Source organism: Loxodonta africana, chromosome 2, assembly GCF_030014295.1.
Source record: "Loxodonta africana isolate mLoxAfr1 chromosome 2, mLoxAfr1.hap2, whole genome shotgun sequence".
Taxonomy (NCBI): domain Eukaryota; kingdom Metazoa; phylum Chordata; class Mammalia; order Proboscidea; family Elephantidae; genus Loxodonta; species Loxodonta africana.
This window is the reverse complement of record NC_087343.1, coordinates 166,266,257-166,292,095: the sequence shown is the minus strand read 5'-3', so window position 1 is coordinate 166,292,095 and position 25,839 is coordinate 166,266,257. Positions and strand designations below refer to the sequence as shown.

Here is a 25,839-nt window from a genome sequence, read left to right as displayed (position 1 = left end):
AGCTTAATCAGCCTTCTATTGTTGGATCTTTCCTTTGCTTCCCTTCATCATTCTGCTGTAACCTGTTGCAGTGACCCATCAATATTTGTGTACTCCTTTGTTTCCTTAGCTTATATTTCTTAAAGTGGAAATGCAGGGTCAAAGAGCGTGATTGTTATAAAGGTCCTTAAAACACATTGCCTGATTACTCTTCAGAAAGGTCGTCTCTGCACACTTTCGTTCACCACCTGCCTAGAGACAAGCAAGCACTGTCTGGGGAGTTTATTGCCTAAGTGGGGTGTGTTCTCATACATGTAACCAAGTTGTATAACAATATAATATTTAAGTGTCAGATTAGGACACTATTAACAACACTGAGGTGCTTAATTGTGAGCTAAATGGGAAGGTGATAGTTTCCTAAATGTACAGGGGCAGGAAAGATCACTGAAGCAAGGGAAGGCTATCTAGAGGAGGGTGTAGCTGAGCTGGGTCTTGAAAGTCTTTAGTTGTGGCAGCCAGGTGGGAGAAGTGAGTGAGTAAAGTCCTGGAGACATGAATGTATAGGACTTGCTCAGGAGAGGCAACTCAGACTAGTTTGGTTATAGAAGAAGGTGTTGGCCTTGGACAAGAAAGAGCGTTAATAGTTGGGTGGGGCCCGTTTATGGAGGGCCTTGAATGCTTGGCTAACTTTTCTGGTATTTTTCCTACTATGGTTAGGAATTAGGGGAAGAAAAACTGAAATGATTCATTTAATCATCCATGGTGTGTTGTTAAGTGAAAGGGAGTTTCAAAATAAAAGAGTATATATTATGAACCCAGTAAAATTTTTAAAAATGCATATAATACATGCCTACATACTATAGAAAATGTACAGCTGACTATATTCCAAGGTGCTACCATGGCTACCATGGGTAAGGATTAATAATGCTTTTATAATTCTTCTTCTTTTTTTATTGTTGTAGAAAAATATAGATAGCACAACATTTGCCAATTCAACATTTTTTACTTGTACAATTCAAACCGATACTGTTCTATGGTGAATCGTATTGCTTGTGTAATAAGATTCTACCAGGTTGTTCTGGTTCTAAACGAAGGGTAATACCATCCCCCATCCTCCACTTTGCCAGAGGTGTTTGAAAATATGTGTGGGAGGTTTATGTTTGTCACAATGATTAGAGGATGTTATGCTTAAGGTTTAAACCTTAACTGTGCTCATGTGGAACCTGTGCATAGACCAAAAGCAGTTGTTTGAACAGAACAAGGGAATACTGCATTGTTTAAAATCAGGGAAGGTGTATGTCAGGGCTTTATCCTTTCACCATATTTATTCAATCTGTATGGTGAGCAAATACTTAGAGAAACTGGATGAAGGAGATTGTGGCATCAGGATTGGAGGAAGACTCATTAACAACCTGCGATATGCAGATGACACAACCTTGCTTGCTGAAAGCAAAGAGGACTTGAAGCATTTACTGATGAAGATCAAAGACTACAGCCTTATGGATTACACATCAACATAAAGAAAACAAAAGGTCTCACAAATGGACCAATGAGCAACATCACAATAAACAGTGAAAATATTGAAGTTGTAAAGGATTTCATTTTACTTGCATCCACAGTCAGCATCTGTGAAAGCAGCAGTCAAGAAATCAACTGGCACATTGCATTGGCCACATCTGCTGCAGAAGACCTCTTTAAAATGATTTAAAAAGCAAAGATGTCGCTTTGAGGACTGAGGTGCACCTGACCCAAGCCATCGTATTTTCAATTGGCCGGTATACATACGAAGCCTGGGCAATGAAAAAGGAAGAACAAAGAAGAATTGGCACATTTGAATTGTGATGTTGTTGAAGAATACTGAATACACCATGAGCTTCCACAAGAATGAACACATCTGTCTTGGAGGAAGTACAGCCAGAATATCCCTTAGAAGGGAGGATGGGGAAACTTCATTTCACATACTTTGGACATGTTATCAGGAGGGACCAGTCCCTGGAGAAGGACATCATGTTTGGTTAAGTAGAGGGTCAGCAAAAAAGAGGAAAACCCTCGATGAGACAGATTGACACAGTGGCTGCAACAATGGGCTGAAACATAGCAACGGTTGTGAGGATGGCTCGGGACCAGGCAATGTTTTGTTCTGTTGTACACAGGGTTGCTAAGAGCTGGAGCTGACTTGAAGGCACCTAACAACAACATAATTGAGGGTGAGGCCCAGGAATGCTAAATGTCCTACAATGAATGGTCCAGTCTGCACCAGGAAGAGTCTTCTCATTCAAAATGCCAGTAGTGTGCCAGTTGAGAACGAATAAACTATGGGTTTGGGGGTTATAATCAAAAGAAACAGATTCTGGGGAATTTAAGCAGAAAATAAGTTTAGTGGAAGGACATTGGCTAACGACAGGTAAGAGGGATCAGGGCAGCTAGGAAACTCTAGAGAGTAGAACTAATGAGAAGTCCCTCAGGGCTCCAGTATCAAAAAGAATTTTTCTATTTCTGTTCTTGCGTCAATTTGTTTGAGATTTAGATTCAGATTCCTGGGATGGATTCTGAATGCTTGAGTCAGAGGCCCATCCTTTGGGTGTGCCATATGATTATGCTTAAAATCCTTCAAGGCTGTATTCCATAGGGAGAGATAATTTCCCCAAATAAATCAGGAGGAATGGATGCTGGGTGGCCAAAAGCCAACCAATAGCCACTATAACCCAGTTATTCCTTTCTTATTAAAGTGATTCTCTTTTGAGAAAGTATGGCATGGAGAGTTTAGAATAAGAAGTCCTAAATCCACCCTAACTCACATGAAATGCTCCAACTCTTTGTAAGGGAGTTGGATTATGGGCAAGGCACTGAGCTAACCATGTGGCCAGAACATTTAGCATCTCTTGCTCTTGCTTTTCCCGTTCCTTCCTCAGATAGTGGAAGCCATTAATGGTACAACAAACACCTGCGTTCACAATGGGACAATGACACTGACACCTACCATGGACTCGAGGATCTACATGCTCTCCTTCTTGCCCTTCCTGGTGCTGCTGGCCCTCATCCGGAACCTCAGGATCCTGAGCATCTTCTCCCTGTTGGCCAACATCAGCATGCTGGTCAGCCTGGTCATCGTCGTCCAGTACATTGTCCAGGTTAGTGTACACTGCATACCTGAGTCCCACAGTGGGCAGGGCTTTTGTGTTCAGAGTAGATACCTGGTTGAACCCTGAGGTTGGTAAATGTGTTCCTCACTCTTTAGTCTAGTCCCTTCGTCAGGGTAACATTCTTCCACAGGATGTCTCTGTGCCATCTTCCTCTTTTTCATTGACCCGCTACTTTACCAAGCATGTTGTTCCTCTCCAGGGACTGATCTCTCCTGATAACATGTCCAAAGTATGTGAGACAAAGTCTCACCATCCTCGCTTCTAAGGAGCATTCTGGCTGTACTTCTTTCAAGACAGATTTGTTCATTCTTTTGGCAGTCCATTGTATTATTCCATGTTCTTTGCCAATACCGCATTTCAAAGGCATCAATTCTTCTTTGATCTTCCTTATTCGTTGTCTGGTTTTTGCATGCATATGAGGTGATTGAAAACACCATGGTTTGGATCAGGCACACATTAGTCCTTAAAGTGACATCTTTGCTTTTTAACACTTTAAAGAGGTCCCTTGCAGCGGATTTGCCCAATGCAATGCATCGTTTGAGTTCTTGACTGCTGCTTCCATGGGCATTGATTGTAGATCCAAGTACAATGAAATCCTTGACAACTTCAATCTTTTCTCTGTTCATCATGATGTTACTTAATGGTCCAGTTGTGAGGATTTTTGTTTTCTTTATGTTGAGGTGTAATCCATACTGAAGGCTGTAGTCTTTGATATTCATCAGTAAATGCTTCAAGTCCTCTTCACTCTCAGCAAGCAAGGTTTAAATAGTCTCAAAAAGATCACATAAATCTATCATGATGTTAATTAAAATGTGTTTGACAAGTTGAGTTTTGGGTGTTGATTTTCCTTCAATATCCTACTTGTCTATACTTTCTGATTTTTCTTTTATAAAGGACAAGACCACATCAAAATTTAAATCCCAGAAGCCCTTTGGTATACCCAATACCTTTCAGATGTTTTTCTCTTTCAGGAGCCATAAGGAAAAAAAAAAAAAAAGTTACACTGTGCATAGAATTTAGTAAAAACAATGAATTAGTCATATTTTAGAATAACAACATGTCAGTTTTATACTCTTTAGGCAGCATAGATGACTTCCACAAACTTGAATTTCCTAATGAGATAACTACCTCGGATTCAGTTTTAGACTATTCCAAAGGTTACAGAACCATGCCCTTTGGAACGGTTCTGTAATAATTTGCACATTTTTTTTTTTAGGGTTTAGGATACAAAAAGTGTTTACTCTAGATACTTTTGTCCTCTTTGACTGATGACTTGTTGAAGAAAAAAAGAGGACTTTCTTTTTTAATTAATTGCTTTGGGCTCCTTAGAATATTACCATAACTATAATCATAGTAATTTCCACACCCATGACCACTATCCATTCGAAAGTGTGCTTGGGCACTTTAGAGTGGGATTAATCCATGATGTGTAAGATTTTTTTGGAGGTATCTGATAAACCAAACTCCCTCCGTGAGATACTATCCATCAATACTCTGACACTTCCTTTATATTGCTGTCCTCTGGCTCTTTGGTTGTGTGCAGTGTTAACAACAACTTTGATTCTTGGCTACTTCTCTTTGAAGTTTCCTGAACTTCTTGGCAAGATTCAAGTCTGTTCTCAGAGTTACCCATCTCTTATTGTTAGGTGCCATTGAGCTAGTTCTGACTCATAGCGACCCTATGTACACTGACTGCTTCCGCATCATCCTCACAGTCATTGCTATATTTGAGCCCATTGTTGCAGTCACTGTGTCAATCCGTCTCATTAAGAGTCTTCCTCTTTTTTGATGATGTTCTGCTTTACCAAGCATTATGTCCTCCAGGGACTGGTCCCTCCTGCTAACATGTCCAAAGTATGTGAGATGAAGTCTCACCATCCTCCCTTCTAAGGAACATTCTGGCTGTACTTCTTCCAGGTCAGATTCGTTCGTTCTTCTGGCAGTCCATGGTATATTCAATATTCTTTGCCAACACCATAATTCAAAGGCAGCAATTCATCAACACCTCTCTGAAAGGACCTCAAATATGCTTTGAGAGTGAATGTCTTATCCCATTTTTCTCTCCTGCAGGGAATTCCGGACCCCAGCAGATTGCCTCTGGTAGCAAGTTGGAATACCTACCCTCTCTTCTTTGGAACAGCTGTTTTTGCATTTGAAAGCATTGGTGTGGTAAGATTTGGGGTGGACTTTCCTTGGTGCTGTGAGTGGCCTTCTGAAACCAAGCTGGTAGCTCTGGGTTTCCATGTCCTCTTGGCCGTTGTGTGCGCCGGCTGAAAAATACACTAGGGAGAAAGTAACCTCTGGCTTCACTTGGGTCAGTTGTCACTAGCAGGAGAATGGTAAGTTACAACACGGAGGCAGTCGAGAAACAGAGTTTTATTTTTACTTTTATTTTTATTTTTTTAGCAGCAGTACTTCTCTCTTTCTTTTATTTTATTGTATTTTAGATGAAAGTTCCAAACCCTGGTGGTGTAGTAGTTAAGAACTCAGCTGCTAACCAAAAGGTTCGCAGTTCAAATCCACCAGCGGCTCCTCGGAAACCCTATGGGGCAGTTCTGCTCTGTCCTATAGGGACACTATGGGTCAGAACCAATTCAACGGTACCTAACAACAACAAAAACAGATGAAGGTTTACAGAGCAAATTAGTTTCTCATTAAACAATTAATACACATATTGTTTTGTGGTATTGGTTGTCACTCCCACAGCATGTCACTACTTTCCCCTTCTTCACCTTGAGTTCCCCATTACCAGCTTTCCTGTCCCCTCCTGCCTTCTTGTCCTTGCCCATGCGCTGGTGTGCTCATTTAACCCTGTTTTGTTTAATTGGCTTGTCTAATTTGGGGCTGAAGTAAGAACCTCAGGAGTGACTTTAGTAGTGAGTTAAAAGGGAGTCCAAGGCCATGCTCTCGGGGTTTCTCCAGCCTCTGTCAGACCAGTAAGCCTGATCCTTTTTTGTGGGCGTGTGAGTTAGAATTTGTTCTACATTTTTCTCCAGCTCTGTCTGGGACCCTCTATTGTCGGTGGTGGTAGCCGGGCACCATCTAGTTGCGCTGGACTCAGTCTGGTGGAGGCTGTCGTACTTGTGGTCCATTAGTCCTTTAGACTGAACTTTCCCTTGTGTCTTCAGTTTCCTTCAATCTCCCTTGCTCCAGATGGGTTAAGACCAGTGGAGTATCTTAGATGACTGCTCTCAAGCTTTTAAGACCCCAGGCTTTACTCACCAAAGTAGGATGTAGAATCTTTTCTTTATAAACTATGTTATGCCAATTGAGCTAGATGATCCCTCAGCCCAGTAATTCCATCCTTCAGGAACTTTGGATGTGTCTATGGAGTTTCCATGACCTTGCTTTGGTCAGGTTGTGCTGGCTTTCCCAGTATTGTGTACTGTCTTACCCTTTATCAAAGTTACCACTTGAGATAGAGTTTTATTTTTGTTCTAATACATGTATCGAAACTTTGTCTTCACATCACATAAACTTCTTGGTCATGAGTTTCCTAATCTTTTAAAATCAAAACTAATGGAGTTGTACAATTTAAATTAGAAAATTTAATTAAACATAAAGGAGTTTCCAACTGCAAAGTGTTGTATATTGTCTTCGAGTAGATTCTGACTCATAGCCACCCCATAGGACAGAATAGAACTGTCCCATAGAGTTTCCAGGGAGCTCCTGGTGGATTTGAACTGCTGACCTTCTGGTTAGCAGCCAGAGCACCTAACCACTACACCACCAGGGTTTCCATATTTACAGTGGCTATTATGTGTTAATGGAAACCCTGGTGGCATAGTGGTTAAGTGCCACGGCTGCTAACCAAAGGGATGGCAGTTTGAATCCGCCAGGCGCTCCTTGGAAACTCTATGGGACAGCTCTACTCTGTCCTATAGGGTCACTATGAGTTGGAATCGACTCAATGGCACTGGGTTTGGGGATTATATATTGGAGCCCTGGGGGCGCAGTGGCTAAGAACTTGGCTGCTAGCCAAAAGGTCAGCAATTGAAATCTACCAGCCACTCCTCGGAAAACCTATGGGGCAGTTCTACTCTGTCCTTTAAGATTGCCGTGAGTTGGAATCGATTCGATGGCAACAGGTTTGATTATATACTAGTCTCTACTTCTACATTTGAGAAAGGGTAATGCTGCTTATGTATTTTTTTTTAATTTATATTTAATATCCAGTCAGTAAAATTCACTCTTCTATGTACATTTCTGTGAATTCTGAGAAATAAATAGGGTCGCGTAGCCACCAGCACAATTAGGAAACAAAACGAAGACTTCCTCATGCTGTGTCTTCTCCCCCCACCTCTGACCCCTGGCAACCACCATCTGTTCTCTGCCTTTATTGTTCTTTTCCTTAATGTCATATAAATGGAATCATATAGTATGTAACCTTTAGAGACTGGTTTCTTTTACTTAGCGTATTGGATTAAGATTCACCCATGTTGTCCAATGTATCACTAGTGCTTTCTATTGTTGATCATCACTGTATAGATATACCACATTTGTTTAACCAGTCATCTGTTGAAGGATGTTTGGGTTGTATGCTCAGCAACAGAAAGCTTTTGTCCATTATGAATAATGTTGGTATAGCATTTATGAATAAGTTTTTGTGTGAACATGAGTTTTCATTTCTCTAGTAGTAGAATTGCAAGGTCATGTGGAAACTGTATGTTAAACTTTATAAGAAATTTCCAATGATTTTTCAGAATGGTTTTATCATTTTACATTCCTACAGAATGTGTGCACATGCCAATTGCTCTGCATCTTTGTTAGCACTTGGTATTATCAATATTTTTATTTTAGCCTTTCTAATAGATGTATAGTGGTATTTCACGGTGATTTAATTTGCATTTTACTAATGACCAATGATTTTGAGCATCTTGTTATGTACTTATTTAACACCTGTATATCCTCTTTGGTGAAGTGTCTGTTCCAGCCTTTCACAATTTTTTAAAATTGAGTTGGTGTTTTCTTATTGTTGAGTTCTAAGCATTCTTTATATATTCTAGAAGCAAGCCCTTTGTTCGATGTGTAATTTTCAAATATTTTCTTTAGTCCATAGCTTGTCTTTTCATTCTGTTAACAGTGTCTTTCATAGATCAAGAGTTTTTAATTTCGATATAGTCCAATTTATCAAAAGTTTTATTTATGGATCATGCTTTTGGTGTTGTATCTAAGAATATTTTGCCTAACTGAAGGTCACAAAGATTTTCTCCTATGTTTTCTTCTAGAAGTTTTGTAGTTTTGTTGTATATTTAGGTCTACGATCCATTCTGAGCTAATTTTCATTTAAGATGCTTATAGGTCAAAGTTCATTTCTTAAAATAGGATGCTCATTTGTTCCAGCATCATTTGTTGAAAAGACTATGCATTCTCTGCTGAATTCCCTTTGCTCCTTTGCAAGAAGACAGCTGTTGTTGTTGTCAGGTGCTATCGAGTCGATTCCAACTCATAGCGACCCTATGCACAACAGAACAAAACACCGCCTGGTCCTGTGCCATCCTCACAATCCTTTCTATGCTTGAGCCCATTGTCGCAGCCATTGTGTCAATCCACCTCACTGAGGGTCTTCCTCTCCTTCGCTGACCCTCTACCCTACCAAGCATAATGTCCTTCTTCAGGGACTGATCTCTTCCTGATAACATGTCCAGAGTATGTGAGACATAGTCTTGCCATCCTTGCCCCTAAGGAGTATTCTGGTTGTACTTCTTCCAAGACAGATTTGTTCATTCTTTTGGCAGTCCATGGTATATTCAATATTCTTCACCAACATGACAATTCAAAGGCATCAATTCTTTGGTCTTCCTTATTCATCGTCCAGCTTTCACATCAATATGAGGTGATTGAAAACACCAAGGCTTGGGTCAGGTGCACCTTAGTCTTCAAGGTGACATCTTTGCTTTTCAACACTTTAAAAAGGTCTTTTGCTTCAGAGTTTGCCCAATGGAATGCGTCTTTTGATTTCTTGACTACTGCTTCAAGTCAGCTAGCCATATGCATATGGTTCTATTTCTGGGCTTTCGATTCTGATTCTCTCTGTCCTTTCACCAATATCAAGCTGACTTGGTAACGGAAGATTTACCTTAAAATCAGGTAGTGTCAGTGCTCCAACTTTTTCTGGTTCCTTTGCCTTTTCTTACAAACTTTAGAATCAGCTTGTCAATATCTACCAAAAAAAAAAAAAAAAATTCTGCATAGGTTTTGATTGCAATTGTGTTAAACCTAGAGATCAACTTGAGGAAAATTGACATCTTAACGATACTAACTCTTCCAGTTCATGAACATGTTTCTACATTTATTTAGGTCTTCTTTGACTTCTTTTATCCTTTTTTTTTTTTAGCGTATAGATTTTATACATTTTTGCTGGGAGGTTCCCAAGACCAACCCCAGATTCAGTGATTCACTAGGAAGACTCACAGCACTCAGCATATAGTTGTACTCACGACTTTGATTTATTACAGTTAAATATATTTTGTTTATTAAAATAAAATTAGCAAAGAGAAAAGGTGCAAGGGACAAATTTTAGGGAAAACTGGCACAAACTTCTAAGGGTCTTCTTCCAGTGGAGTCACACAAGATTCATTTAATTCCCCAGCTATGAGTTGGACAACATGTGTAAAATATTGTTACAAGCAATCTCTTTAGATCCTCAGCACCCAAAGCTTTTATTGGGGACTAGCTACTTAGGCACCCCTGACTGGCACACACCCAAATTCCAGCTCCCAGAAGGAAAGTAGGTGTTCAGCATAAACCACCTTTTAAGTTTAGGCATAGTGAGTCACTCTTATTAGTTAGAATGGTGGGAACCTTCTAAAATCCAAGGACCAACTTTTCTTTTTTTATTGTGCTTTGAGTGAAAGTTTACAGCTAAAGTTAGTTTCTCATACATTTATACAGACATTGTTATGTGACCCTAGTTGATGTCCCTATAATGTGTCAGCACATTCCCCCCGTCCACCCCAGACTTCCCGTGTCCATGCAGCCAACTCCTGTCCCTTTCTGCCTTCTCATCTTCCTTCCGTCAGGAGCTGCCCATACTTTATCTACTTGAACTAAGAAGCACACTCTTCTCAGTATCATTTTATGCCTTACAGTCCAGTCTAATCTTTGTCTGAAGAGTTGGCTTTGGGAGGGGTTTCAGTTCTGGGTTAACAGAATCCAGGGGCCATGTCCCCCAGGGTTCCTCCAGTCTCAGCCAGACCATCAATCCTATCTTTTTACTAGAATTTGAGTTCTGCACCCCACTTTTCTTCTGCTCTGTCAGGGACTTCCTGTTGTGTTCCCTGTCAGGGCGGTCATTGGTGATAGTCAGGCACCATCTAGTTCTTCTGGCCTCAGGCTGTTGGAGTATCTGGTTTATGTGGCCCTTTATGTCTCTCGGGCTAATATTTTCCTTGTGTCTTTGGTGTTCTTCAGTCTCCTTTGTTCCAGGTGGATTGGGACCAATTGATGCATCTTAGATGGCTGCTCACTAGCTTTTAAGACCCCAGACACCACTCACCAAAGTGAGATGCAGAACTTTTTCTTAATAAACTTTGTTATTCCAATAGACCTAGATGTCCCCTGAAACCATGGTCCCCAGACCCCGGCCCCTGCTATTCTCCAAGAACCAACTTTGCAAGTGGAGTTTTCCAAGGATAGCAGTTCGGGCCTGCCATGTTAACTCTTTTCTACACAATATATTTCATTAGACTTACACCTAATTATATAATTTTTGGAACTATTATAAATGACAGTGTTTTTTAAATTTTGAATTACAACTGTTCATTGCTAGTACATAAAAATGTGATTGATTTTTGTGTATTGGCATCGTACCCTGCAGCCTTGCTAAGCTTAATTATCAGTTCCAGAAACTTTTCAATATATTATTCTTTGAAATTTTCTACATAGACAGTGTTACCTGTAAATAGAAATAATATTTTTCTTCTTTTCCAATTCATATGCCTTTTATGTATTTTTCTTGTCTTATTGCACTGGGTGGAATTTCCAATACAATGTTCAATAGGAATGCTGTGAGCAAACAACCTTTTCTTGTTTCCAGCCTTAGGGGGAAAGCATTCAGCCTTTCATCATTAAATATGATGTTAGCTTGAGTTTTTAAAATTTGTTTTGCTTTTTGTAAATGTTATCAGGTTAAGAAAACTTTCTTACTAGTTTGCTGAGAGTTTTTATTGTGAAATAATATGATCATAGAATTTCTTTTTTTTAGTCTGCTAATCAATAGATGATATTGATTAATTTTCAAATTTTGAGCCAGCCTTGCATTCCCAGGATAAACCCACTTTGCCATGATGTATTATCCTTTTTTATATATAGATATAGTCAACTTACTAATATTTGATTGAGGATTTTTATGTCTATATTCATGAGGAATATTGATCTATAGTCTTATTTTCTTGCAGTGTCTTTATCTGGTTTTGATATTAGACTAATGCTTGCCTCATAAAATGAGTTGGGAAGTGTTTCCTCCTCTTCTGTTTTCTGGAAGAGATTGTGTAGAATTGGCAATATTTTTTCCTTGTTTGCTAGAATTCACTGGTGAAACTATCTGGACCAAAGTTTTCTTTATTGGAAGGTTTGTATCTTAGTTTCCTAGTGCTATTGTAGCAGAAATAACACAAGTGGGTGCTTTTAAGGAACAGAAATTTATTTTTTCACAGTTCTGGAGACTACAAGTCCAAATCAGGGTCTTGTCTGTGTTGATTGCTTGTAGGTAGTCTTGGGTGTTCCTTGATTCCTTGGTTTCTAGAGGATTCTCATATGGCATGTTTCCCACCTCCCTCAACCTCCACCCCCACGTGTATGCACATCTCTGTGTCTAATATGCCCCTTTTAAAACTCAGAAGTGATTATATTTAGAATCCACCCTACTTGGGTATGATCTAATTAACTATATAACAAAGAATATCCTGTTTCCAAACAGGATTACATCTACAGATATAGGGGTTAGAATTTCAATACATATTTTGGGAGTTGTTGTTGTTGTTGTTAGGTGCCATCAAGTCATTTCAACTCATAGTCACCCTATGTACAACAGAACGAAACACTGCCCGGTCCCGTGCCATCCTCACAATCATTGTTATATTTGAACTCATTGTTGCAGCCATTGTGTCAATGTATCTCGTCGAGGGTCTTCCTCTTTTTCACTGACCCTCTATTTTACCAAGTATGATTTCCTTCTCCAGGGACTGATCCCTCCTGATAACATGCCCAAAGTTCATGAGATGAAGTCTTGCCATCTTTGCTTCCAAAGAGCACTCTGGGAGGGATATACATTAATGTATAACAGTTTATAACTACAAATTCAATTTCTCCAGTAAGAATAGGTCTAATAGGTTATCTCTTTCTTCTTGAGTGACTTTTGATCCTTGTAAGGAATTGGTCACTTTCATCGAAGTTGTTGAATTTATGAGCATGGACTTATTATAGTGTTCCCTTATTATTATTTTAATGTCTGAAGGATCTAGAGGCTCTTTTGTTTCTGTATTGATAATTTGTGTCTTCTATTTTTTGTCACTCTCACTGGAGGTTTATCAGTTTTATTAATCTTAAAAAAAAACTAGATCCTGATTTCACTGATTTTGCCTATTATTTTTTGTTTTTGTTTTCAATTCCATTGATTTGTATTCTTATTTTTATTTTCATTCTCCTGCTTGCTTTAGGTTTAATTTTCTCTTTTTCTGATACCTTTTTTGTTTGTTTGGTTTGGGTTTTATTTGTTTGTTGTTTTTGTTGTTGAGAATATACAGAAAAACATACACCAGTTCAACAGTACAACTCAGTGACATTAATTAATTCTTCTAGTTGTACAACCATTCTCATTCTCCTTTTCTGAGTTGTTCCTCCCCCATTAACATAAATTCACTGCCCTCTAAGGTTCCTATTTAATCTTTCTAGTTGCTGTTGTCAGTTTGATCCCATATAGATAGTTGTTAAGAGAGTACAGACTTTTTTTTTATTAGATAAGCTAGACTATTGTTGGGTTTTAAGAGGACCTCAGGGGATATTTTTGGTTTAAGTTTTAAGGAGTATCTCAGGGCAATAGTTTCAGGGGTTCATCCAGTTTCTATGGTTCCAGAAAGTCTGGAGTTCTTGGAAATTTGAAATTCTATCCTGCAATTCCCCCCTTTTGATCAGGATTCTTGCATAGGATTCTTGCATAGAATCTTTGATCAAAATGTTCGCTAATGATAGCCAGGCACCGTTTAGTTCTTCTGGTCTGATGGCAAAGGTGAAGACTTAGATTATTGATTTGAGACCTTTCTTCTTTTCTTATATACGAATTTAATGCTATGCATTCCCCTCTAAGCACTGCTTTTTTGCATCCCATGTATTTGTTGTTTTATTTTTTTTCATGCAGTTCAAAATATTTTCTAGTTTTTCTGAGACTTGCCCTTTGACACATATATTATTTAGAAATGTATTGTTTCATCCCCCAAAATTTAGAATATTCCAGATATCTTTCTGCAATTGATTTCTAGTTTAATTCTGTTTAATTTGGAGAACATTCTTTGTATGATTTAAATTCTCTTAACTTTGTTAAGGTTTCTTTTACACCCCAGGATGTGGTCTATCTTGGTAAATATTCAATATGCACTTGAAAAGAATGTGTATTTGGCTGTTGTAAGCTGGAGTGTTCTATAAATATCAAGTAGGTCAAATTATCTGATGATGTCTATTCAGTCCATCTACAGCCTTACTGATTTTCAATCTACTTATTCATTTTATATGATGTTTCTTAGCCCATTGCTGCACCCTGTGGGCTATAAAGTGTGTTCCTTGTCTGATTAGATATAACTCGGTGACCCAAATCGGTTCAGCATCTTTTGTTCCAGTACCTTAATGGTGTTTTTGGCATTTGCATCTGTCATGTGATATGCAAAGCCCAGTCCAGAGTAAGTATCTATTCCTGTGAGGACCCATTTGTAGCCACCTGGTGCCACCGGTGTCATTGGTCCAACATAATCAACCTGCCAGCTATGTGCAGGGCCTTCCCCATGGGGAATTTGTCCCATAGCCATCTGAACCTGTTTTTTTTTTTTTTTTTGCTTGCAGGCAGAGCAGTCCTTATTGGCATTTTGTGCCTTAGGGGGTGCAAGGGGGATGTGACTAGATTTAGCTCATCTCTGCATTGCTGCAACACCCCATGTCCACTCATTTCGTGGACCCAGTTGCCCACCTCAAGTGAATGTACCAACAGGTCCACTTGCTGATTCCAATCACCTTCCAATCCAGGAAAGGGTTTTTTTCTGATGGACTTCAACATGTCCTACCCTAATGCACTTTCTAACTTCCTAGAGTGATTTCTACAGGTCATGCCCCACAAGGGTGTCCCTTTAATAACCCAATTGTCCATTGCCCATTTGCCTGATTGTTTAGCCAGGCCATTGGCCACCGCCTATAAATCAGTAAAAATCCAGACATATGGGCTCTCACCATTGTACAATTTTTCCATCACATCTAGAAAGACAGCATGCAGCTCAGCCCATTGAGCTGAATTTTTCTTACCTTCTTCAATCAAAGTATTTCCATCTGCTGGTCTTAATGCAGCAGCTTTCCACATCACATGTTATCCCTGTACCCCTGGAACCGCCATCCCTGAACCAAGCAGCCTTCTGCTGGTCAGCAGAAAGTTGTTCATAGGGCTCTGTCTATGTAGCAATGGGCTCTGGCAGCTTCTCAGGTGGTTCCAGGGTAGGACCTATGGGAAAAGAGGCTACCTGCTCTTGGATATGGTGCGTGTCTCTCTGCATTCGTCTAGTAGTTTCTTGTATGAGCCATTTCCATTTTATTATGGAATTATTTTGGGTACCACCTTCCTTATTAGAGTGTTTCTCTGACATCACCCAAGACATTATGGGTATTTCAGGTCTCATGATGATTTTATGTCCTTCTGTCATTGAGGCAGTCTCAGTCAACACCCCATAGCAGGTGAGGAATTGTCTTTCAAATGGTGTGTATAGTTCTGAAGGATATAGAAAATTTCTAGTCCAGAATCCCAGTGGCTGATGTAGGGTGGAATTCTCAAGTTTTTGCCATAAGCTCCAAACTGCAGAAGAACATGTGGTAGACACCTCCAAAATCACATCCAATTGTGGATCTTAAGGGCCTAAAGGCAGGGAGAGTGAGACCACTTTCTGTAATTCCAACATAGGCTGCTGTTGCGCTGCTTCAAATGGTCCCAGGTGGGAGTTCCCATCATTAAATACCTCCCAAATGGGGTGAATAGAACTGACTTGTTTGGGCCTCTTTAATGCTGGCGGACCAGCAGGAGTTTCCATTGGTCCATCCAACCTTCTGTAGTGCTGCATTAGAACTTTTGTCTCAACTCCATCGGTGTCTGCTATATTCATCCCATTTCTTATTAACCATCTAAAAATCTCTGCCCTGCTGGAGTATGTTCTTCCCCCATTGCCTCTTCCCATTCTTCTACGAATCACCCTTATGTTTCTTGCATTTATAAGACCCATGTGGGGAAGCTGTGCTGACAAATCCAAAAACGCTTCTAGGATTTTTGCTTTGTTTCACAGTAGCAGGGTTACATGGGGTACTCCCTTAATTACCATATCTGCCATGACCTGTGAAAGGGGCATACTCATTGGATCAATATCCTGATCACCATAAAGTCATCCCAGCATGGCTTGCATAAGGAGCACATCACCTGTTTCCTCTGGAGTGTTCCACTGCATATTTAGAAGGAGAAAGAGGCAGTTTCCCTTCTCAGGGTGTGCAAATTTTACCCAGTCCACCAAGTTGACGGTCCTCTCTGGGATAACCTGTTGTGTAACTGGATCTTATATCATTATTTGTGACTGTTCCATAGTGAGTTGTGGGTCTTACATCAACCCTAACATACTCTTCCATTTTGCTGCATTCAAAACTAAATACACTACACCTAAATTTGTTACTTTCACAATTCACTTTAGTAACAGTTCCTCAGGAAGCAGACAAGACTGATCTACAAACTGAAGCAATTCATTTACACTATACCCCCCTGGTCTCAATAGTTTCTTGGTTTTGCCCATTTCCCATCCAAACTACCTTCTTGGTGACCAAACAGCACTTCCTGTGGTTCTGACATGATTTTTCCTTTCTGGGTTGGCCCCAAGACTAGCGGTTGCAGTTCTGACCCAGCTGGATCTGGGCTTTGTTCAGTGCTAAGCCCTTACATTCTTTTTCCCCACCGTTGCAGCTATTACTGATAACAGAAACCAATGAATCATATGTCTGGCCTTTACCTTATCACTGCTTTTCTATATGCATTCAGCTAGCCAATTCTTCAGGAATTAGACCCATCCTTTCTAAATCCCATGAATAGCTTTTGCCTTGGGTAACTGACTGCTGTTTAACAGCTGCTTCAATCTATGGGCATTTTTTATCTCATCCAGAAACCAAAGGTTTCTCATTCTCCCGTTTATCCCCTTTTTTCCAAAACCGTGTATTCCAGTGAGCTTGGGCCATTGCAGCGAAACCCACCATTCTCACACCAACTAAATGAATAATTTCTTTTATAAAGATGAACACAAATCTGGTTTCTATGAGGCAGTGGTTAAAGATGTCCCAAATGTCCAGCTTTTCCAAACTGCTGTACCACACCATCATCTCTAACATCAACTACTCCTCTTCAGTACTCTCCCTCTTGTCACTGAGTTCCCTAATTCACTGCAACATCTCACAGAACTCGAATCATATCGAGGAAATGGCTCATGCAGTTGTGGAGGCTGGCAAGTCCCAAATCCTTGGGGCAGACGTAGGCTTCTCCTGACCCACGTGGCTGCAGAGGCTAACAGCCCACACCAGCTGTTGAGACCACAGGCTGCTGGCTCACGAGGCTGTGCGGAAGCTGGTGAATCAGGTCAGATGACAGGTCACTGGCCCACAGGGCTGCAGAGATTGGTGAATCCCAGAATCGGCAGGTCAGATGGCAGGACTCTGGCTCAAGTCCCAAGAACCAGAGGTTAGATGATCACGGACCAGGCATGGGATATGGATGCAGAGAGAGAGAGCCCCACCAGGGCAACCCCACATGTACCTTAGATGCAGACCATATTCCAGGGAAGGGATTGACTTGAGTGAGGGTGGGACTCGAGCCATGCCCTCCTGCAAGGCTATGACCCAACACACACTCCACACCAGTCCTGCCCCACCAACATGTAGAGGTCAGGATCCACAACCCATAAAATGGAGGCCAACCACACAATGCTGGGAATCATGGCCTAGCTAAGTTGACACACTACCCCAACCCTCAGAGGTTCCGTATACCTTATTTGCATAAGTATAGGCAGTTTTGCCCAGTCATTGTGTGTGAGTCACAAAGACCGTGGCTACAAGGGCCCCATTAAGTAATTCATTGAACCGCACTACCTTTTGACCAGGATTCTGCTATAGAATCTTTGATCAAAATGTGCAATAATGGTATCCAGGCACTTTCTGATTTTTTCTGGCTTCATGGCAAAGGAGACAGTTGTTAGTGGCAATCAGACGTGGAGTCTAGTTCCTCCTTTACCTGGCACTCCTTGCTTCTGCTGTTCCAGTTGAATAGAGACCAATTGTTGCACCTTGCATGGCCACTTGCAAGTTTTTAAGGCCCCAGACACTAAACAATGAACTAGGAGGTAGAACAGAAATATTAAAAAAAAATTAGGACAGTTGTCTGAAATGACCCAGGAAACCACGACCCTGGTTCTTGGAACCAAAGAAACAAATTCCATGAGGCATTTATTTATACATAAGCAACATCAGTAACTGCTTTTCATGCACCTCAGCAGGAACTACATTCTGCAAACCTCAGAATGCATATTTCACTTTACTTGGATCCACAATCAACATTCATGGAAGCAGCAGTCAAGAAATCAAATGAAGCATTGGGAAAACCTGCTGCAAAAGACTCCTTTAGAGATGTCATTTTGAGGACTAAAGTGCACCTGACCCAAGCCATGGTGTTTTTAACTTCCTCATATGCATGCAAAAGCTGGACAATGAATAAGGAAGACTGAAAAATTGATGCCTTTGAATTATGGTGTTGGCGAAGAATATAGAATATACCATGGAGTGCCAGAAGAATGAACAAATCTGTCCTGGAAGAAAGTACAGCCAGAATGCTCCTTAGAAGCGAGGATGGAGAGACTTCATCTCACATACTTCAGACATGTTATCAGGAAAAGACCAGTCCATGGAGAAGGACATCATGCTTGGTAGAGGGTCATCAAAAAAGAGGAAGACCCTCAATGAAATGGATTGACACAGTGGCTGCAACGATGGGCTCAAGAATAACTACGATTGTGAGAATGACTCAGAACCAAGCAGTGTTTCATTCTGTTGTACATAGGGTCGCTATGATTTGGAACCAACTTGACAGCGCCTGACGACGACAATGATAGATCGCATATTATTAATGTAAACACAGCAGTGTCCATTTATTAAGGCACAAACTCCTTCGTGGGAGACTAACAGGAAATCTAATGCTATTCTATTATGTAAAGCCGTAGCCCGAACTTCAGATACTTCTCAGGTTGTGGTCTTTACAACTTTGCTAAGTTTATCAATGGAAATTTCTAATTCAAGAGTTATAACATCTAAACTCACTTAAAATTTGATTATTTCCTTTAATGCAAGAATCAGCTATTTCAATAACTAATAACACTACACTGACTAGACAGTATTTTATGGCAAGGATTTTTCTTGTCTCCTAACTCTTCATTTTAATGTTTTTAAGGTTTCTTTTTTTGGTCTCAATTTTATGTTCCTCTTTTATTTCTTACTTTTCCTCTTGGCTAATTAACTATGTATAAACACAAAGAAATAGCATAGCAAGAACCAGTTCAAATCTGTAGGTAAAAAAACCAAACCCGTTGGGGACCATGGTTTAAAGGGACTTCTAAGTCAGTTGGCAAAATAATTCTATTATGAAAACATTCTGCATCCCACTTTGAAATGTGGCGTCTGGGGTCTTAAATGCTAACAAGCAGCCATCTAAGATGCATCAATTGGTCTCAACCCACCTGGATCAAAAGAGAATGAAGAACACCAAGGTCACACGATAACTAAGAGCCCAAGAGACAGAAAGGGTCACATGAACCAGAGACCTACATCATCCTGAGACCAGAAGAACTAGTTGGTGCCTGGCCACAACCGATGACTGCCTTGACAGGGAGCACAATAGAGAACCCCTGAGGGAGCAGGAGATCAGTGGGATGCAGACCCCAAATTCTCACAAAAAGGCCATACTTAATGGTCTGACTGAGACTAGAGGAATCCCGGTGGTCATGGTCCCCAAACCTTCTGTTGGCCCAGGGCAGGAACCATTCCCAAAGACAACTCATCAGACATGAAAGGGACGGGACAGTGGGTAGGAGAGAGATGCTGATGAAGACTGAGCTATTTATATCAGGTGGACACTTGAGACTGTGTTGTCATCTCCTGTCTGGAGGGGGGATGGGAGGATAGAGAGAGTTGGAAGCTGGCAAAATTGTCACGAAAGGAGAGACTGGAAAGGCTGCCTCATTAGGGGGAGAGCAAGTGGGAGTATGGAGTAAGGTGTATATAAACTTATATGTGACAGTCTGACTTGATTTGTAAACGATCACTTGAAGCTCAATAAAAGTTAATAAAAAAAAACATTAGTTAGACAGTTTAGAAGAAAGGAGAAAATGATTTCTTATATACAGAAAACAGAACATTAGAACATCAGCAATATTCCCCACATAAAACCCATAATAATCCTTTAGTCCACTCAGCCCTGTGTAGTTAATTTCTGTTTCACAGAATTCTGGTTCAGCAGCAGTCTACACACCCATCAGCTTCACACAAGAGTTCTGGAAATGTTGCTTCAGTCTAGTAGTATCCATGTTCAAAATATCACAGTCCTTTTCATAAGTCCAATATATTCCATCTTTTGTTGAAATATTTTGGTCAAGTGTTTTCAGCAAGTGTCTTAGTCATCTAGTGCTGCTATAACAGAAATACCACAAGCGGATGGCTTTAACAAGGAGAAATTTATTTTTCTCACAGTCCAGTAGCCTAAAAGTCCAAATTCAGGGTGCCAGCTCCAGGGGGAGGCTTTCTCTGTCTGTCAGCTCTGGAGGAAGGTCCTTGTCATCAGTCTTCCCGTAGTCTGGGAGCATTTCAGCACAGGAACCTCAGGTCCAAAGGACATGCTGTGCTCCCAGTGCTGCTTTCTTGGTGGTATGAGGTTCCCAACTCTCTGCTTGCTCCCCTTTCCTTTTATCTCTTGAGAGAGAAAGGTGGTGCAGGCTACACCCCAGGGAAACTCCCTTCACATTGGATCAGGGATATGACCTGGTAAGGGTGTTACAATCCCACCCTAATCCTTTTAACATAAAATTACTGTCACAAAATGGAGGTCCACCACAAAATACTGGGAATCATGGCCTAACCAACTTGATACACACATTTTTGGGGGGACATAATTCAATCCATGAGAGCAAGTCAGTAAAGTAAAAACTTATCTGCAGAAGACAAAACTGTAAAGTGGTAATGGTTAACTTATAAAATCCTTAATAATAACTCTTAAAAGTGAAAGACTTGATGTGAATCAATTACAAAAGCAATGCAAAGCCAAATAAAGTCAATTCAGAAAAACTTTGGACAAAATGTCTCTAAACATAATGATTGACCCCATTTTCAAAGAACTTCAGATATAACATATAATAATATTGAGACATAATACCACGTGTCTCAAGGATATACCAAGAATATGACAGGATTATCAAGTCTGTATACATCTGAATAGAAGTAAAAACTACATGAGTGAATCATGCAAATTCTCCAGTTAAAACCTTGGCTTTGATGATGCTAGATTCAAAAGAAATAAAACTGTAATCAAGTTAGCCATTTAAAAAAAATATGACTGATAACATTATGCTCTTATTGTCTAATATTGGGGAAAAAAATAAGAGGAGAAACTGAAACATAAATTTGTAGCCCAAAGAAAAATTAGCACTTCTCTTGGTTTGACAACACATTTCATGTAATTCATAACACATTAAATAAACAATTTTCTTATAGCTATTTTCCCTTTACAAAGCAAGAACAATTTTTTTGTGGCTTTCTACAAAGTTTCAGAGTTGTCAGGGGTTTATCATAGGTCATCAAGAACCAATAAGTTATTTAACCAAAATGTCTAGGTTAAATGACTTTAGCTTTTTGAAAAGCCATGAGACTTGGTTTTGTTAATCAGGGACATAAAAGTCGACCTAACTAAGTTTATTTTGATGAGACATGGACTTTTGCTTCATAGGCAGATTACACAGAAGATAAAATTGTCATTTTAAAAGAGAGAAACCCAATTTTTGCTTTATATACTATTTGTCACTAAAGCTGCTAAAAATCTCAGAAAGTAACCCATTAAATGTTAGCCACAACAGATAAAAAGTTTGTACATATCAAATAAATTCCCTTTTAATAAATCTTTAAATTTTTCTTTGTTATATATCTTATAGTACTATAGTGCTTTTAAGTGACAAAACTGAGCTCGTGTATTAGCAGACCCAAGTATATATATACCCTTTCTCTGTAGCATAAAAAGCAAAAGTATATAAACATAAATTATAACAAACATCTATTAACTCAATTTAATATCAGTAAATTGCCTAAGTATATTGAAACTATCCTTAAGTCTATTTACTAGAAAACATAATTACTGTTGAAATAAAATTCATTTTAATACTCTCTATTTTCATTCAAATTTTTACTATATCCCATATTTTCCCCCAATCTAATCTTAGATTTTATCAACTGGTTTTTGGAATCAAAAATCTCTGTGCAATGCTACCATTTCATTGATATGGATATAACCTTAAATATCTACCTGGGATGGAAACATTTTCCTAGGCAATTGTAGATATGTCTCATTGTGATCTCTATCTTTTGAATTTCTTAAAATTCCTCTACAATAGAGCGTGCTTGTTTATGGTTCATGTTGGGGATCCATCCAGCTTCTGATAACTATATTAAGACAACATTTTTCTTATTCTAACCCTCATTTATATCCACCTTATTTATCCTATTTTTTAAATATATTTTTAAAAGATTTCCAAGGGGCCCTGGTGGCACAGGGGCCAAGCACTCAACTTCTAATCAAAAGGTTGGTGGTTCAAACCTACCAGCCACCCCAGGAGAGAAAGATGTGGCAGTCTGCTTCTGCAAAGATCACAGCCTTGGAAACCCTACGGGGCAGTTCCAGTCTGTCCCATGAGGTAGCTGTGAGTTGAAATTGACTCAGTTGCAACATATTTTTTTGAAAGATATCTACCTGGTTGGGTGGGGTCCCTTGACAGTCTCTTGGTAAGTAAATTAGCTTTCTCTTCTATAACACAACCTTTCTGTATAGATAAATTCAACAAATCTTAGCTAACTTTTTAACCCCTCCTTTTTTCCCATCTAAGTTTGTCCTGTGACTCTCTTTATCTCATTCTGAAACTACTAGTTTTACAAAATTAACACTTCTTCTCCTAAATAATACACATCCCATACAATATCCAGCTTAAGCTACTTAGAAAAAATTTAGACACTGCTTAAGGTTGACATAGTATAAAACATCTGGTTATTTAATTTATATAAGTGCTTATTTATCACTGAAATGATCATAATAAAGTTCTTTGTAGAAATATTATAATCTAATTTATTAATACCATCCACAGGTAGGAAATTATTAAAACTTTCATAATCCTATCTTCTGCATGCTTTAAAAAAATTTTAGAGAAGCAATTTAGAATAATCTGTCCTTTTTTAAGGCCTTGTTATACCAATCAAGATAAACAATCCATCCTTTTTCTGTGCACTTTTCAAATAGACTAATTTATGTCCACGTTTCTCAAAGTAGCTACTGAAAGCCCAAATCATAAAACTGGTGCCAAGAAGCAGTTTTCTTGGGAGAGAAAAGAACTGAGACTTAAAATGACCTCATGAAAAAACTAGAAGCTGTCAGCTACAGCCTCCAGTCTGACACAAGACAGAAACTTAGACACAATGCTCTCTCTAAATCAGGGGCGATGCCTCAACAAAACAAAACAAAAGAAGCACATAAACCCACTTGTCTGTGAGGCCAGGTTAAATGGCCAGGCTTATATTCTTAACTACCACTCATCTGTCAATTTGTCATACTCTGGTGGCTTGTGTGTTGCTGTGATGCTGGAAGCTATGCCACTGGTATTTCAAATAGCAGCAGGGCCACTAATGATGGACAGTTTTCAGCAGAACTTCCAGACTAAGATAGACTAGGAAGAAGGACCTAAAAAAATTGGCCAGTGAAAACTTTATGAATAGCAGTGGAACATATAGTGCTGGAAAATTAGTCCTTCAAGGTTGGAAGGCATTCAGAATATGACTGGGAAGAGCTGACTCCCAAAGTGGAGTCAACCTTAATGGCATGGATGGAGTAAAGCTTTTAGGACCTTCATTTACTGATGTGGCACGAATCAAGATGAGAAGAAGTAGCTGCAAGCATAATCAGAACATGGAATGTACGAACTATGAATCTAGGAAAATTGGAAGTTGTCAAAAATAAAATGGAATGCATAAACATCAATATCCTAGGCATTAGTGAGCTGAACTGGACTGGTATTAGCCATTTTGAATCAGGCAATCACACGGTCTACTGTGCCAGGAATGACAAGTTGAAGAGTAACAGCATCACATTCACTGTCAAAAAGAACATTTCAAGATCTATCCTTAAGTACAATACTGTCATTGATAGGATAATAGCCATACACTTATAATAAAGACCAGTTAATACAACTATTATTCAAATTTATGCACCAACCATTAGTGCCAAAGATGAAGGACTTGAAGATATTTACCACTTCTGCAGTCAGAATTGATCAAACATGCAATCAAGATGCGTTGATAACTACTGGTGATTGGAATGCACAAGTTGGAAACAAGAAGGATCAGTAGTTAGAAAGTATGGCCTTGGTGAAAAGAAATGATGCTGGAGATCATGTGATAGAATTTTGCAAGACCAATGGCTTCTCATTGGAAATACCTTTTTCAACAACATAAATGGCGACTTCCTTTCAAGGACTATCCCTTTCAATAGTTTTCTGCTTCGAGGCTTTCTTTTTAAAATAATTTTTATTGTGCTTTAAATGAAAGCTTACAAATCAAGTCACTCTCTCACACAAAAACCCTTCTACACCTTGCTACACACTCCCAGTTACTCTCCCCCTAATGAGACAGTCTGCTCTCTCCCTCCACTCTCTCTTTTCGTGTCCTTTTTACCAGCTTCTAACCCCCTCCACCCTCTCATCTCCCCTCCAGGCAGGAGATGCCAACATAGTCTCAAGTGTTCACCTGATCCAAGAAGCCCACTCTTCACTAGCAACCCTCTCCACCCCATTGTCCAGTCCAATCCATGTCTGAAGAGTTGGCTTCTGGAATGGTTCCTGTCCTGGGCCAGCAGGTCTGGGGGCCATAACCACCAGGGTCATTCCAGTCTCAGTCAGACCATTACATCTGGTCTTATGAGAATTTGGGATCTGCATCCCACTGCTCTCCAGCTCCCTCAGGGGTTCTCTGTTGTGTTCCCTGTCAGGACAGTCATTCATTGTAGTCGGGCACCATCTAGTTCTTCTGATCTCAGGATGATGTAGTCTCTAGTTTACGTGGCCCCTTCTGTCTCTTGGGCTCGTAATCGCCTTCTGTCCTAGGTGTTCATCATTCTCCTTTGATCCAGATGGGTTGAGACCAATTGATGCATCTTAGATGGCAGCTCGCTGGCATTTAAGACCCCAGACACCACTCTTCAAAGTGGGGTGCAGAATGTTTTCTTAATAGATTTTATTATGCCAATTGACTTAGATGTTCCCTGAAACCATGGTCCCCAGGCCCCTGCCCCTGCTACGCTGGCCTTCGAAGCATTCAGTTTATTCAGGAAACTTCATTGCTGTTGGTTTAGTCCAATTGTGCTGACCTCCCCTGTATTGTGTGCTGTCTTTCGCTTCACTTAAGTAGTTCTTATCTACTAATTAGTGAATGCCCCTCTCCCACCGCTCCTCCCTCCCCACCTCGTAACCACAAAAGAATGTTTTCTTCTCAGTTTAAACTATTTCTCAAGTTCTTATAATACTGGTCTTATACAATATTTGTCCTTTTGCAACTGACTAATTTCACTCAGCATAATGCCTTCCAGGTTCCTGCGTTGTTATGAAAAGTTTCACAGATTCCTCACTGTTCTTTATCTATGCATAGTATTCCATTGTGTTAATATACCATAGTTTATTTATCCATTCATCCGTTGATGGGCACCTTGGTTGCTTCCATCTTTTTGCTATTGTAAACAGTGCTGCAATAAACATAGGTGTGCATATATCTGTTCATGTAAAGGCTCTTATTTCTCTAGGATATATTCCAAGGAGTGGGATTGCTGAATCATATGGTACTTCTATTTCTAGCTTTTTAAGGAAGTGCCAAATCAATTTCCAAAGTGGTTGTACCATTTTACATTCCCGCCAGCAGTGTATAAGTGTTCCAATCTCTCCACAGCCTGTCCAACATTTATTATTTTGTGTTTTTTGGATTAATGCCAGCCTTGTTGGAGTGAGATGAAATCTCTTTGTAGTTTTGATCTGCATTTCTCTAATGGCTAATGATCCTGAACATTTCCTCACATATCTCTTAGCTACCTGAATGTCTTCTTTAGTGAAGTGTCTATTCATATCTTTTGCCCATTTTTTAATTGGGTTATTTGTCTTTTTGCAGT

The 25,839-nt window shown here is 39.7% G+C and overlaps 1 protein-coding gene across 3 annotated transcripts in view; it reads left to right on the top strand.

Moving 5' to 3' along the window:
• The window catches only part of SLC36A2 (solute carrier family 36 member 2), a 72,958-nt gene that overhangs the window by 11,438 nt on the left and 35,681 nt on the right, over positions 1-25,839 (top strand). For all 3 annotated transcript variants that reach the window (XM_003404855.3, XM_023550775.2, XM_023550788.2), the window contains exons 6-7: positions 2,892-3,110; positions 5,193-5,291. In XM_003404855.3, coding sequence (XP_003404903.2) covers positions 2,892-3,110; positions 5,193-5,291 — 318 coding nt within the window. The remainder of the gene's footprint in view (positions 1-2,891; positions 3,111-5,192; positions 5,292-25,839) is intronic.